The sequence below is a fragment of the Stegodyphus dumicola genome, chromosome 5 (genome assembly GCF_044657685.1).
Source record: "Stegodyphus dumicola isolate Sdum_Otavi_A_Nest chromosome 5, ASM4465768v1".
Taxonomy (NCBI): Eukaryota; Metazoa; Arthropoda; class Arachnida; order Araneae; family Eresidae; genus Stegodyphus; species Stegodyphus dumicola.
In genome coordinates this window covers 89,244,666-89,261,751 of record NC_140772.1, presented here as the reverse complement: position 1 = coordinate 89,261,751, position 17,086 = coordinate 89,244,666, and the positions used below count along the sequence as shown (strand labels likewise).

Genomic DNA, 17,086 nt, shown 5'->3' with positions numbered 1-17,086 from the left:
TTTCATTCTGGTCATTATTAACATTATCATCATCTGTTTCTTCATCAAAAAATCTTTGAAGGGCTTCTTCTAATGTAAGATACCTCGTTCTAGGCATTTTTAAACAACCAGAACATCGAAAGGAATGAGAGAAAAAGGAGATTGACTACCCGTTTCCTGCTGAAGTTGCGTCAACGCAACACCTGTTTCCCCTTCCTTCCCAACACAAATATAAACATCTGACTGATGTAATGTTCTGATAAACGGTGACCTTGACTACAAATAGATCACTCATAAAGACGGCGATTCTTTCGTTAAATATTTTCAGCAAAAATACCAGGTCGAAAATTTTGCTTAAAGTATGAGATTAATTATTATAAACAAAATGATTGTTGAAGGCAAATATTTTTTACAAAAATAATCTTCATAATATTCCCTACACAAAATCATCTGCTGGTATAAAATATCTTAGGTAGTTAGATTTATATACGCATTTATTTTGACCGTTGCGTCAACGCAACACCAGCGGCTAATGGGTTAAGGAAGGGATGCCTTCGTGGAGGACTTTTTAAGGGAACTGGCTTGTATGCACGTTACACATGGGGAAAACCACGAAAACACAAATGCAGATAGCCCGTTCGCGGGATTCGAACCTCGGACCGAACTACCAGGTTTCAGCGACGTTACCGCTCGGCCGCTGGCGGGCCGGCACACTAGGGAGACGGGAGAAATACCATATAGATAAATAGCATTTTTATATGTCTTCACAGAAATAGTTTCATACATTTTTTTTAATTTGTAAATGTTTTATAATGTAAAATAGTTTTATATTTATTTAAATTTAAATGTACTAACATTTTTATCTCAACAATGATACTATTATTTTATTCTAAGTAATATGTGATATGAAATTAAATTTTTAATTTAACTCATGTTTGATATAATTACAGTGCAAAATTCTTAATTACTTAAGTCTTGTTATTCACGGAGCTCTAATATTGTGTGCAGTTTAGTAAATACTAATACACACATGCTTTAATATAATTAATATATACCAGTAATATCAGTGTTCATAATTTGTTGGATGTATATTCAAGTCAGTGTTTCGAAAGATTCCTGTACTACCTGACAGAACAACATTCATAAGAGTCCTGAGATCAGCACAACAAATACATTAAAATTATTTGTGACCTTTAAGTCTTCAATATGTATGTTCATCAGCATCAGTCGTTTTCGGCGGTTTGTGAAATAATTGCGTAACTATATGGCATTGTTTAAAAAAAAAACATTTCTGAAAATACAAGACTTGTGGCATTTCATTTTCTCATGATGTAAATTTAATCTTTAAGCTTTTTGAGTAAATTTAAATTTTAGAAATTTCTGAAATTTACATTAATTGAATATTATATATAGAGGGGAAAGAGAGTTAAGTAGGTGGATACATATATAAATGGAAATTACTGATCCTTGTTAAATATCTGTGCTGGCAGAAAAGTTGCATTTATAAGTTTGGTGATATTTTGTAAATTATAATAATGATTTGATATTTACTCTGATGTTTATTCTAATATTCCAATACTATTGCAGATTTTCCATACGGGATATAGCAGATTCACGACAAACAATGTCAGAATTTTACATTCTGAAAACACATCGTAATGATTCTGGAATATACAGTTGTTCTGCTGTAAGTGACATCGGAACAGATGAAGCTACCATACAATATATCGTCCAAGGTGAAGTACTGCTTAAAATATTTCACGTTCCCAGTGCCTTATAAAAGACTGTCTTTCGATTATTTTAAATGTAATAATTTTTCCATTATACATAATTCATCTTCCAGTTAGAAGATAAACACATTGATATAGAATTTAAAACTAGAGGGAAACAAAAACAAAACTTAAGATTAGTACAAATTTTGAATAAAAACTGTATAGATTGTGAGAGCATTTAGATAAAGGTTCCTTTTCTTGAGCAGCAAAATACATTTGCAGTGCAAAACGAGTAACAACATATTTATAATGAAATCGTACGCAGAGAAATGCAAAACAAAAATCGAATCGAGGACTATAATCGTGAAACATTAATATCTCAGCCGCTCAACCGGACAGTGGTTAGAGACGCTGATTGTCGTACCGAAGCTTCCCAGTTCGAATCACAGAGAAAGCATGGATGTTTGCAAATGAATAGTTTATGTGTAGCATGGGAGACACACTAAATATGCGGTGAGCTGAAAGTCATCTCGCGAAGTTGCTGGTAGGGGAAGAGGATTGTGAGACTCTCAAACCCGTCCTCAGAACTGAGTAAAGTCGTACTGTCACCTGTATGGTGCTCAAGGCTGTTGCCAACGACTGTCGTAATCTTGCACTCCTTGTCACGACGAATTTCGCGGGCTTGTTCTGATGTTACTTTCAGACAAGTGAGATAAGTCATAACAACAATACCTCAACCTCCTTTTAAAGCTTTCAGTATTTTAACAGCTTTATTCCTTCATAGTTAGTTCATGACTGTTTTTCTCGACAGATCAATTTCAAGTGAGTTCGCTGTTTGATTTCTATAGAGATGTGGTTATCGCTTCTCCTTTTTTTTTTTCAATTATTTTGTTCCTAAAACTATATCAAACTCTGCATCGATCATATTAGAAATCAACAGAGCTTTGTTTAAGAATAGCGCTACGTTTTACCTGATTTTTCATTTCTCTTCCAGTCTGTAAGGCCTTTATCTTTCTAACAATTTTCATAAAAACTCTTTCACTGGAATTATCGTAATTAATTTCTGTGAAACTGTTGAGCCATTAGGTTTTTTGATGCTGGAGACGTGAAAAGTGAACAATTCTCTAGCCGGGATTCCAACCTGGACCTCTCAAATACTCGCCGAGTGTGCTACCATTACACCACGAAGGCATGCTGGGATGAGGGAGAAAGTACGTTATGAAACTATATAAGATGTACTGCTGTAGGAAGAACCAAGCCTGTAGAAGGCTTTGAAAAGGAATCAATCAAGTCACTCATATGCCTGATACATGGACATAATATACGTTACCCTCCTAAATTCTTCTAATAATTAATTGTGTATATAGCGTTCTTTATTTAATATACCCGAATGATTACTAAATAAAATTAGTGAAATTCTAAATTACGAAATTAGTGAAAAATTGATCTTTCATATCATTTTTACGGAACATAATATTTTACATTTTAATATACCGTTATGGTAAAGGGATAGTGCCCCCTTTCTCCGTTCCTTACCTTTATATTTTAATACAGTTTTTTTATTGCTATAATGTTTGATCTTCATGTTTTTCTTTACAAATCCTATGAAGATAACATAAACTTTACATTTATTTTAAACCAGGAAGTTGATATTAAATCTTGGTTGTATTAACAACAGTCAAACTTTTATTATGTATGTTAAACTTAACATTGTGCTATTTTAAGTTTGATGAATATGACATACATGTTGGTTGCGGTTAGTATATTACGTATATTAAACTTAGCGCTCTGCTATTGTTAATGAATATATTATTAAGCTTTAGTTTTAATCATGGAAATAAAAGATGAAATGAAGCATGAAAACATTTTAGCTTTTCTTGTTATTTCGAGTACTCCTTTTTATATTAAATTACTCAATTTCATTTGGTTATTTCATATTAGAAATAATCTTTACTGTAAAATATAATTATATATAAAAATAACGTAATGAAATGCAAAATTAAAATGCTTATTAATTTTATATTGATGAAGCAAAACATAAATCTTGGGCTTCACAAATTAAGAATAGAAGACATAATTAGGAACAGAACCATGAAGCAAGGGACTGCCAGGGCATATATACGGTAAAAATTAAAATTTAAAAGCAGTGGAAAACGTTCTGCGTATCCCAAGAAGTAAGGGACCCAATTTGTCTAAAATAATTCTATCAAATATGTTCTTTCTTTCTATTTTCATGTTCCACTGACTTTATTTTTGTTGTGTTTTTAAACTTTGCAGTATAGTACGTAAGTTGTACGTAACTATAGTACGTGAGTTGTAACATAATGGTACATATACTATTATAGACATTCTGATGAAAATTTAAAAAAAAATTCATATTGTATGCTTATATGTCTTAAAGAATCCTTAGTAAATAAAGCTAAGCAAATCTATACCGAATAACGTAATGTATCTTTAATATAAATTTTCTGTAGGAACATGTATTCTAAGAGACAGTAGATGATATGATTTAATGAGACTTTATTATTAATAAGTGATGTTAATTTTTCTGTAAAGAAAAATACTAATTATAAGTTTTTTCTCAAAGCTATGCATTAGAATTTGCCTTTTTATTCTAAATATGTGTAGGTACTGCGTATATTGATTAGCATTAGAATAAAAAAATTATGGACTTTTTAATAATATGGTTTCTTATATTATTATTGCTATAATTATTCCTTTGCAGGTCGACCTGATCCTCCGTCGAATATTAGCGTCGTCAATGTTACTAGCCGTTCTGTCACTCTACAATGGGAGGTCACACATGATGGTAATAGCCACGTAACTGGAAGCGTTGTGCAATACCAAACAATATCTGGTAAATCAATTAAATAATCAGAATTTTAAAATCATTAAGCGATGTAACGTAGTATTGCTTAACATGAGTGATAAATTAGACTTAAGAAAAATAAAGAATAATTTCATTAGCAATAAAAAAAGATATACAGCTTTGATTTAATGTATTATGTATGTTGAGTAAAAAAGAGGTTTATACTTAACTAATAATAAATGACATTACAACACTTAAACCGCAAAGTAAATTTTTTTAATCAAATTGATTAATGCAAATACAAATTAAAACCTTAAAAAAGTAAAGCAAAATCTGAAAGCTTTCATATTTTACATTACGCCCAAAGGGACTTTTTCAATTCATATACATTTCAAAACTCATAAGTTTCAAAAACGTTCGGGGTAATGTCTCTTTGCGCTCTAAATATTTAAAAACCACATATCTTTAGAATTTCCAATAGACCCGCTGGATATATATTTTTTTTATATTTTTCGCACGGTGCTGCCATTGCTGGTTTCGAAATCGTTGAGTTTGTTAATCAAAAATTATACTAGGTGCCCATATTCGAGTTTGATTTTTTGTTATTTAATTTCTTTAAATATAATACAAGGCGATAATATTTGGTAAACAACAGTACGAAAAAGGAAACGGACTTTTATAATGAACCGTCGCAAAATACCATTTCGAGATTTATAGCCTGAGTAACGCCCCTTTGGGCTAATTAAATAAATAAAATATACAATTATAATAATGCATATTTTACTATGTAAGTAATAACAACCACTGTTAATGAATGACAGATTTTATTATTGTTTTTGAGTTCAGATAATTCCAATGACACTTAGAGCTTAGAGTTTCAGTGAGGCTTAGAGCTGTATCCGAACATGATACAGAGACTTAGCCTGATAAAACCAAAATCATTACCTTAAATCACATTTTTTGCATATATTATTAAAGAATAAACGTTTTTTACATGACACTTACGGACTCAGCCCTGGACTTAAAGTTGCAAGGATTGAACACATGCAGGATTTGCACACATATTTAATCATCAGTGTTCAGCGGTCCTAGGCACTTATACAGTTGCGGAGCCCTCAACAGTGTTTATCTAAACAATTCCTATATTTTCTGACCTTGAACGACTTATAAATTGATGTAATTCAATGCAGCTTCTAATGCTATGCAAATTCTATGCAGAAATGTCACAAATAGTAGAATATAAAGAAAAATATGAGCAAAATTTTATAACACATATGTATTCGTGTGTGAAAAAGCCGTTACAGAAATAAAAAAAAGCAAAATGCGGAATGCTGAATATCAACAACTTTACTTCTTAAACCAATAACTGAATGATTTGCTATTGATGTGTTGGCAAGAGATTACAATGCATCTAAACCTCTACTAAATGTTTCTAGACTTAGAGGTACATTTATAGCAGCGTCATATTTGTATCCTTTGCTTGTATAACATAAACAATACAGTGTGGCAGCTTGGGGCAATTCGATTTAAGTATTCCAAACCAAACGTACTGAATACACCATTATTATGAATTAATTTAAAATTTAAGAACCTCAGCCAAGTAAAAATATCTCTGACAATGATTTATAGAACAAAGTTGTTTTACTTTTAACAACATGGAACAATATACGTTGCTAACTCTGAAATTTTTTAGATAGCCGTAGACAATATGCGTTAAAAGAAACTTCGGCGGACGTTAATTCTGTGGCAACAATCTCAATTTATGAATCGCAGAATAAATTTTGAAAGAAAGGATAATGAAGCTCTTGCAAGAACATTATTTCTTTGCGATTTTATGATTTTAAAGAAGGGTTAAATTAAGAAGACTGCCTTTAACGTCTACAATTTAGTACGTCTAAATGACGCTTCATCTCGTGCTAATGTATTTAGGTGGTTTACAGAATTCCATATTGATTGAAATTCTTTCTTGTGTGACGAATATGCCGAAAGACCTTCAGCCATATGAAAAATGCTAATCAATGATAATGGCTGTACTAATCAAATTAGTAGAAGGAACGTAACATTTGATCCGCAGCTATACAGAAAATTATTCACGAAAAACTGCATAAGAGACAATTAGTATATCCTTGGATCCACCTTAAATTATCAAAACACCCAAACTTTGATAGTGTGATCAGTAGAGAAGTTCTGAAATTACTTAAGAATGGTGGACAAGAAGGTATTATTTCTAAAAGCATAACTGGAAATGAAACATATAATGTTTCTTCACTTTCCAACACGTTAAGAAAAGGTCTTTGAAGATGATCTCAAATTAACAAAGGTGAAAAGACAATGAGCAATGTTAAAAATAATGTATCTCCATACCGACAGAAGTACAGGTCTAGTCAAAGTCATCAAGTTTAGTAGCTTAGAAAACAGTTACCATAAACATGTTTACCGCCAAGTGTTTTCCAGAAATTCTTAAAGAATCCAACATTAGGGAAATCGAGCTCCCCCGTGATAAGGCATCTTCTCATTCGACTAGATTCACAGTTGAATTTCTCGGACAAAAACTCATCCACCCTATTATCCTGATTTTGCAATGTGTGACATTTGGCTATTTTTTAATTTAAAACAAAATAGACATTGTCGTAGTTTTGATTCCGAAGATGAGATATGTTATAAAAGCATATTTAAATATATATATATATATATATATATATATATATATATATATATATATATATATATATATATATATATATTATTAAGTTATAAAAGCATAATTTTCATTCCTTCTAAGAAATGGAGGGCTTCAAGTATTTATTATTTGAAAAATTCGCCTACAAAAGTGAATTGATGTTGAAGAAGATTTGTTTGAACACTTTTTAAGATTTGGTAAGCTTAATTTATACCATTTAGCAATGTCTCAATCTTTTCAGCATGCTACTAGTATAGTCGACAACGTACCTGTGAAAATAACTTAAGATGCGCCACAATCAGAATTCATATTATAGTGGGAAAAAATTAAAATACGAATAATATTTATTCCATTTGTATGCAATTCTAATTAAAGGATGATTAATTAGATTAATTCGAAAATTACTCTGACGTAAATTTATCAATAGCGAACAAATAATTTCCGTTAATTCGGGCAGTACCTGAATTATTGGGTGAAAGACTGAAAATCCTTTCATGGAAGCGTAATCTTCGAATAGACTTCCTAAAAACTAATCTTCATTAATAAAACATAACTCGCTTAAGTTCTGTATGTCAATCAATCATCTAATACATTGTAATAAAACATTTGCAGTCCGCACTATCATTAATAATACTTGACACCACGGTTGAACTGAATTGTTCTTTAGCTACTTAGTTTTTCTGAAGTTTCTGTGTGACATCTGTGCCAATCCTTTCCAGGATTTTCTTCTTTCAGTACTGACAGTTCAACAATCCATAGTCAATGAATATTTCAACATGTTGCTGTTTATCTTGCTGATGGATTTCTGCAATTCAGTTTTTTTCTTTCGTGGAGCATCAACCTACCTAGCTGATGTACTTCATTTCTGTAAGAAATTCTGCATTCGAAATAAGATCTATGTTCGGAATAGAAATGTCTAAGCAATATTTATAATGCTTTTATTCATCTCCTTTATTAAAAATTGGAAAGCTTTTAAATATTGCAAAAACTTATCTTGTCTGTAAAAATTAAAATAAAAATGTTAGATAATCTTTATTCAAATATTAAAGTCGATTTCTAAACAGGACTTTAGCATCATCAGCATTAAATATAGTCAAAAAATATTATATTTCTTTAATACGTTAGACAAATAAATAAAGGCGGGAAAGTAGATGAAAAAGGATAACACGTATATATGTTATACTCAGATCTCTAAAACTATTTGTAGTCTCGAATAAAAAACTTCTAATGGAATGCATACCGTTTCGAATAAAATTTATCAGAGAACTAAAGATCAAGGAATATAAAGACCAAGCTATTTCGAATTACGAAGGCACTCCATTGTTATCTGCCTTATCACTCTATGGATCTCAACCTAAATTGATGGTATACCACAAAGGAGGACTTTATAAGGAAAACTTGCTTTCATTCAAGTAATAGAGAAAAAGACCGAGAAACCTCCCATAGACCTAGCCCGTTTATAGGGATTTGAAAACATACCACAACAATACGTGCTAAAAAATATAACATACACATTTTTAACTTCTATTTTTAAATTCAGTGAAAGATATATGTACGTATTTATACACACAATCTAAAATACTGCAGTTATATTCACAGATGTAGAAGAACGTAGCAACGTTCACATTACAGCTAAAGGTTATATATGACAACATTTCAGTTTTGATGAATTCACTTTTATAAGACACAGTTATATTTCAGTATGTGCTTATAAAAGAAAGTATACATGATTTCATATATAAATAGGAAGAGAATTATTAAAAGAAATAAGTTACAAAATAAAAACTTATAGCTACTTTTAAAATAATTAAAAATTAAAATTATTTACAATATAAGCTAGTATACAGATACAATACAATGCCAAACAGTTTGGAATACATAGCAGTTTTATGTAGTCAAATCTATTTTGTGAGGTAATGTTTCAGGATATCCAAATTTATCTAAACTCACCAAGGGCTTAACGATCTTGCATCAATATAATACTTCCAATTTAAATTAATAAAATAAAAGGCTAAATCTATAAATGTAGTTTCTAAGAATATATATTATTTTTTATTCATATGTTCTGTATTATGGTAACCTATCAAACGTTACCTGATGCTAATCTTTCTTATTCGATGCAGTATGTGAACAATTTTCCTACCAGTTTTCCTATATAAAGAGGTTTCAAAGAAAATATACCATGAAAAACCTTAATACACATTTTTGAATTACAGGTAAAAAATGTCAAATGTCTGTAAAAGGAAACGCAAGACAAATGAAAAGGTATTCCAGTTGAGATACTTATTTTAGCACAGCATTTTTAATCAAGACGTTTTTAAGATTATCAACATTCTGTCTTACGGATGAAAGAGAAGCATACCAATGTCAAGTATAATCCCATTATTGTGAAAACTATTTACGTTTGACATCAGTACTAAGTCACCAATAGCGTAAGGCATGTGAAATATATTTCAAATCGTTGTTACCCACAAATAAATTGGGCGCATTGGTCAGAATTACAAAAAATGGTAATTATTGACTTTCAAGCCGAGGGTTGGCAGCATTTCAGAAAATGAGCATTTTATAAAATGTTCGCGTGATGCTGTGGTGAATTTGCACGTGTATGATCAGTTGCAGAATGGATTATATAGTAAAAAAAGCGGCATGGAAATTGTGAAGCACCACGAGCCATACATGACAGGAGGATTGCAACTGCGACAGTGCCTCTGGACTAAACGACATAGTACTATAGTGGAGCAATTTGCTGCCCAGGTGACATGAGTCTATACAATTGCCTCAAAAATTTGTAATGTATCAGAAACGAAAACGGCAGTTCAGCGAACGTTACTGCGTATGGGGGTTTCACATCAGAATGTGATGACAGTACTTATATTAGCGGACTGCTTATAAGCGAAAGCGATTGGAATTTCCTAGTAATATCAAACGTGCACTTCTGTTGATTGATAAAAGGTTGCCTTTTCTGATGACATTGGAGAACAAACACCTGTCAACCATTTCTGGACCGAATATGAGCTGGCGGATACAACTTTAGGGGAATATTTTTTGGCATTTCCTGGATACACTTATCATTGAGATTATCACTGTGGTAGCATTATGTAAGCTATAACCTCTTCTCTCCCAACACAGGGCGAAAGAAGATCCACCGTTTACTGGTGACTTTGAAGCACTGAACGTTTCCTGTATGCCGGGGACGTATATTTGGGATTATGCCTAACATACAAAATAATCCCTAAAAAAACCTGCTTTCAATCTAAATATTTTAATTCTCGTATATGTTGCTTAATATAATGTTTCTAAGAATAAACAGAAAATCCTAATACTTAAAATAAAAATTCAGAATAAAATAAATTTGCAGTATTAATTATAATGATTTTTGTTCCCTATTTAATTGATTTCTGTATAATAAAAACTAAAATATTAAGAATTAAATATCACTGCTTATATATCTTTACTGCCATATTTATCCATAAAACTTTTAAGCCGCTGGCACTGCGCGAAATGTTATTAAATTATGCATGATATTATGTGCCATCAGTGACATATTAGCCCCATATCGCATTTGATGCGGTGAACCTGCGGAGGGAAGCTGAGCTGTACCATATACTACAATACACTAGGAGCTTTGAAGTTAATTCCTGCAGACCATACACATACCCCTTACGAATACTGACATATTCTTTGACGCTTATGCAAAGAATCATTCATCTAGGAATGTACGTGAAGTGTGTTCAAAATGCACAAGAAGGCATTGTTGTACCTCCTTGGTCGCCAAATTCCTCAGACTTAAATCCGATCGAAAATCTACAAACAATTCGACTGGGTGATTTTGATCTATGGATCTTTCACACGTACCCTTCTAGCAATTATCAACTGCACTACAGTCAGCATGGTTCCATGTCGCTGCAAATTTTTCGCACTGGTTTTAAACAAAATAGTGATTTCAAATTATTGAGAAATTCTATTGAAATAATATACTTTTTCTATTCGCAGACTTTTTTATTTATTGAAGAAGAAGACTTTGTGTTTCTTTTTCTCTTTAAATCTCGCACAGTTACTCAGAAAAAGCAAAGTAATTTGTGTTTGGACTAACAATATATATTAAATTTAACAATTATATTTGAGTTATGTATTTCTTGTTAAGCTTATCAGGACTTGTGTTCCTCTTGACTTGCTTTGGAAACATGAATTGTTCTGACTCGGAACAGGGAGCTTACTCAAGCTATGTTCAATAAATTGTGAAGTAGACAATACAAACAGGAAGGGTATACGAAACCCTTTATTTTTCTATCTTTACAGGTATTTCCGGAACTTCGGAATACAGAGATCAACCACTTGTGGTCTGAACGTAAGAATATAAAACTACTAACTAAAACTCCAACTAAAACTAACTTTGAATTAATATACAAGTGCCTAGCATTAGGATTGGCCGTTATTTAACAAAGTCCGTATGTAGTACGCCGAGCTTCTAAAACTACGATACGTTTTGCAATTATCAAGAGGACTAAACCTCTGGCCTTGAAGGCAACCAGCAACCGAGTGAAAACTCGTAACACTATAATGGCAAGCGGCTTGCTTCCAATGACTCCTTCCTCTCCTTTGCTTGGCAAAAAGCCACAACTTAAGCACTTGGCGTTAGCAAGACAAATTTGCATAAAAAAGTTAAAGCTTCTAATTCTGGCCGGAAGTAGAAAATATGAAGTGATAGTAAAGATTTAAAATAAAATAAACGTTAGTAAAACTTAGGATCCTTACATACTTCCCGCCAGAGTTAATTAGTTTGAAACTGAGATCTAAAACGACCTTGTTGTAAACTTTTAGCTCAAGAATCTAACGCGAGGCCAATCATTTCTCACTAGAAATTATCTAAACTAGAAATTAAAAAGTCGTTTTTACATTATCAACTCCATGGACAAATAATTTTCATCTGTACTGCATCTGTAAACAGGAGTTTCTTAGTTGAATCTGGTTTCTTCCAGAGATCTGGAAGGAAAACTAGTTTAATGAAATGTTACAAGCTTAGTAATTATATTACAATATTATATTTAGCAATTTATATTGATACGAACGCTTTCCAGTTTCTAAATGTACCAACATAATGTTTAGCAATTTATAAAAATTGTTGATAAATTTGAATGCTATTAAGAGTTCAATAATTGAATTTTTTAATCCGCTTATAATTATTTTAGGCCAAATTACTTTTTTTAATCTCTTTCGTCAGAACCATCCTCCTCAGTTTGCAGAATCCGAATATTTTTAACTCTCTTAATGATTCACTGTTTAGATTCAAATTGCAGTATAAATAAACATGATCCTTTAATCATTTTAACATTTAATCCCTAATATATACTGCCTGAAAAGATAGGCGTATAATTCACAGACGCTTAAAACACCAATTTACTAAATAATATTTTATAGTACAATATATTTTTGACAAGTTATATGTGTTGCTCTATTACGCAAGAGTTAACCTTTACCGACTGCTGCAAACGCTTTGCTTTTAATAAGCAATATAATTTAGAAACATTGAGATCAACAAGTAAATATACGAAGTAAAACTGAAATCTGATGCTTTTGAATATTTTCAGTGAATGAAAACATTTCCTGCGTTTGAATTTCCTCAGTGTTGCTGAAGGACCATTTAGCAATCTATAATTTTGAAAGTTTACTCCAAAATATTTGCCTTTGTTCTCTGTTTACTTAATCTAATTTACCAGTAATGATCTGTCATTATTGTTGTCTGCTTTTTGTTTCCAGTGCGAAAAAATAACATCGCACATATTCAATGCGTAATGTGTCAGGAACAAAGAGACTTCGTAAACACTAATTAAGGTTCACGAAATTACGAAAGAAAGGGCAATTTAGCAGAAGTAATTCATACTCCACAAAGAATCAGAAAACAATAAAGCAAGCTAATTCCCAGAAAATTCAATCATGATTTAGCCAACTATAAAAAAAAAATACAAAGAAATTCTTTTGTCAGTCATAAACTCCCTACGGAGCTTTTGAGGAGGAAGAATCAATGTGCGTCCTTTGTTCTGCTTGCTGACACAAACGCTACTTTCTTTTTTTTTACTTTTTGAAACATTTCAAAATTTCTTACCCTTTATTTTAAACATTCAATGGATACCTTATATATAATTTATTGGCAGCTTGTTTATTGTCAGCAGTTGTTTGACTGTTTCAAAATTTAGGGAAGGAAAATCAAAACTTTTAACAACAACAAGATTTAAAGTCAAATAAATTTTATATTATAACTAATATCCTTAAATTATTCTAACATAATATTCAACCATGTAAACATTAACAGTTTGGAAGAGAATGGGTTATAAAATGTTAACATTATTTATAGAGCAACATAAATATCGCTATTCTTCATTTTTTAAATTTCGGAATGAAAATGTATTTATCCTGCTTCTGTTGATATTTGACGAAGCACATCTGCAACCTAGAGATATTTTTTCTAATCCAAAATTGAATAATTAACTCGTTTTATATTTGTATTTGAATTATTTCTAGAATTTCATTACATCAAAAGTAAAATTTAAAAAAATAAAAAGGTCAAATTAAATATCTTTTTTCTGCATTTCCTATATTGCAGACAGTAGCTGGAACGGACAAACATCACAACTGATTGTTTCTGGATCGGAAAAAATGGCAACTCTAAGGGCTCTGTCACCAGTCACTCTATATTTCATTCGAATTGTTGCTGAAAATGCTCTTGGTCACAGTGCGCCTAGTGAAGTGATTAATGTTACGACTTCTGAAGAAGGTAAGCAATTTTTCATTCGCTATTAGACTTTTTGTAAGTATCTAAAAGTATCTAGTAGAGAAAAATTTATTCCGTTTATTTTTAGCAATTATCCAGTAGACAGTTTTTTTAAACATTTCAGTTTCTGATTGGGAAAAGTATATGCAATTCACGTCGGCTACCATCGTTAAGACAGCCACCCAAAAGCGTATGTTTCTGAATGGTACACAATCACAATATTAGTTAAATAAGCAAACACTTTGGCTTACTTAAGAAGGAAACCTAGATCACTAAAAAGCGAAATTTTTCGTGAATGGGGACAGTTGACTTACAGAAGAATTTAAAAACTTGAATTTAAAAGAATAAGTTCTGAATAAAGCAAATTGTAGTTAAACATTGATTAACTTTTAACTAATGGAAGAATTTTTTGCAATATCTAAAATCTAATTTTAATTATGGTGATATGTTACAGAATTTGAATAGGGTTTGAGATAAATAATTCCACAGTGTTAAATAGTTTTGATATATAAATGACTGTAAAAAAGTGTAACATGACTGAATGATACTATTACATTAGTCACTAAATCATAACAGCAAATCATAACCAAATCGCCATATTTAAATCCTCCTTATAACGTGTAAGCACAAGAATATGGCCGAAAATTTGGGAACGAGAAAGACAAGGATATAAGTGAGTTTTAAATTTTTCCGAAAGTCATAACAGAAGCAAGCAAATTTATGACAAGATCATTAAATTCAAGCAGAAGCTATGCGGAATGAATGAGGTGGAAATGTGTCTTCCGTAAAACCTAGTGTCAGTACAATTATTTCATAACGTATATCCTGTATAGTTTAGAATACTCAATATAAGTAGCTGGATTTGAATTATTTGTAATGTAGCAAAGCACATACGAGCCATTTGCCTGTCACTTTCGTGGAGGATATTTTTAAGGAAACTGATTCGTATTCACGTTACACATGAACAAATCACGAAAATGTCATATCATATCCCAATGAGATAACCAAAATAATATAATAATAACAATAAGATAATAATAATAATAATAATAATAATAACAATAATAATATCAATTGTCTATCATATCACCGTTTTAATTTATTTATCCAACCATTGGTTTTAGATATGTTCATGTTACCAAATAGGCTTTAAATCAGCGATCGCCAAAGTTTAGAACTTCATGGACTACTAAAAGTATAATTTCGTATTTGGATGGTAACTAATATGAATTTAGGAAAAACAAAGTAAATGCATTTATATAATAATAATCAGAAAACGTTTATTTTATTAATATGAAACGTTTATTTTATTAATGCAGTCAGAAAGAAAAAAATCATGAAACATATAATAATCACGGGTAATTCTGAAAGTAACGCCATCGGCATCCAGTGCATTTTGCCAAGGAGTGGCTAGCTGTGCGAAGCCATCGCTGTAAATCTCAGGCCCTGGACCTGGCCTTCCAAACCACATGCGGCCTCGCATTGTCCTAGAGGTGGAGTACACCCTCACGATTGACCAATGCTGGTTCTATATGCATCAGTACCTGATGTACACGTTCCAACTACGTAATTGAACTGGTGGCTCTCAGTTATTATCAAATATCGGTTCAGTATATGTTAGATATTTTAATGTTAATATTAGTTCGAGTTGATTCAACTGTTGCGAGTACAGTCCTGCCGTGTTCGTTTGGGCCACTTTCAGGAACTCATAGGGCAGTACTTGGCGACTATACAGAACATGATCATGCGTGGGTGGAGAGAAGGTCTCGCAGTTTGAGGCACAGGGGCCCGTGGTGACAATCAATGTCTGGAACGCTTGGGTGAGTCATTTTGGACCAACGTTTCATCGCTGGTGAGTACTCAATCAAATATGGATGTATTGTAGTGCCGAGTAAGCAATGACGAAGAGGCAGCGACACGCTGTTGGTTTGCATCGGATAGTGAGCAGGATACACACTTGCTCAACTTGTATGCCTTTCATATGCGGTGCAAATGGAGTCTGATCGTTTCACCTGGAAGTGTGCAGCAAGCTTACCACATGTTTCATGTTTGGCTACTATCACTCTCTATGGCTGCTCTCAGGGCATCATCGTAAAATGCTTGTAGCTGACCGCTGCGCGATGCATCACTAAGAGACATATTCCCAGACCTGAACTTCTGGAACCATTGCCTAGCGGTTCGTTCGTTAACGGCATCATCCCAAAAGGCCGGTTAAATTCGGCGACTTGATTCTAATGCTAACAAGTCCACTTTAAAATCATATAGCAAACAACTCCGAACGAGCGCCTCTGACATGTACATTTCAATCAGTGGCTGTGAGCGTTATGTTTGAAGTTCCATGTTCATCTTTTGCCGTGATTATCAAGCAAACTGCATAATTTGTTCCGGCTGTCATGAGGGGATTGCACAAAGAACGCAGAAAGTGGAAGTCCAAGCCCTCGGTCCAAGAGGGCAGGAGCTGATGTTGAAAGGTGACCGCTTGTCACGTGAGCAGTAAGCAACATAGCATTGGTAGCGGGGTTCCCAGGAAAATTCTGCTAAAACAGCATATTTACAATTCATGTTTGAAGTACCGATGCAATGTGCTTTTATATTCTTGGACTTCCATCCTAATCATCCTAATAAGTTTAGTTCGTACGGCAGTATTTTAGAACTATACCGGCATAATCACCAGTAAAGTCCTGGTGTGTTGGCTACTTAACGCTCTCCTTTACCTTATTACTGGCCCTTCTTTCTCTTAGTTTACATTGTTAAATTTATTATTTCCTCACTCGAAGGTCCGCCAACGGCAGAGCGGTCGCTGAACACTGGTAGTTCGGTCTGAGGTTCGAATTTTGCGAATGGACTGGCTGCATGGGAGTTTTCGTGATTTTCCCATGTGTAACGTGTATATGAGCCAGTTTCTCTCTTAGAACGTCCTCCACGAAGGCATTCATCTCCTTAGGCAAATAGCCTTCGGGGCTTGCCGTAATCACATAAACCAAAGTAAACCTTATTCCTCCTTTTCTCCGAAGATCTTTCGCAGTTAGCAATTCTGATGGAAAATATGAAATGTCTATTCCTTTAACCGTTTTTCTTCATCTTATGCTATAACTGAATTTTTGGATTAAAAACATTTTAGTTGCATAAAATTAACT

General features: G+C 32.6%; 1 protein-coding gene across 1 annotated transcript in view; it reads left to right on the top strand.

Moving 5' to 3' along the window:
• LOC118181837 (cell adhesion molecule Dscam1-like) overlaps window positions 1-17,086 on the top strand; it is a 1,450,682-nt gene that overhangs the window by 1,321,998 nt on the left and 111,598 nt on the right. Inside the window, exons 14-16 of the mRNA XM_085816862.1 lie at window positions 1,567-1,715; window positions 4,417-4,548; window positions 13,782-13,952. Coding sequence (XP_085672988.1) covers window positions 1,567-1,715; window positions 4,417-4,548; window positions 13,782-13,952 — 452 coding nt within the window. The remainder of the gene's footprint in view (window positions 1-1,566; window positions 1,716-4,416; window positions 4,549-13,781; window positions 13,953-17,086) is intronic.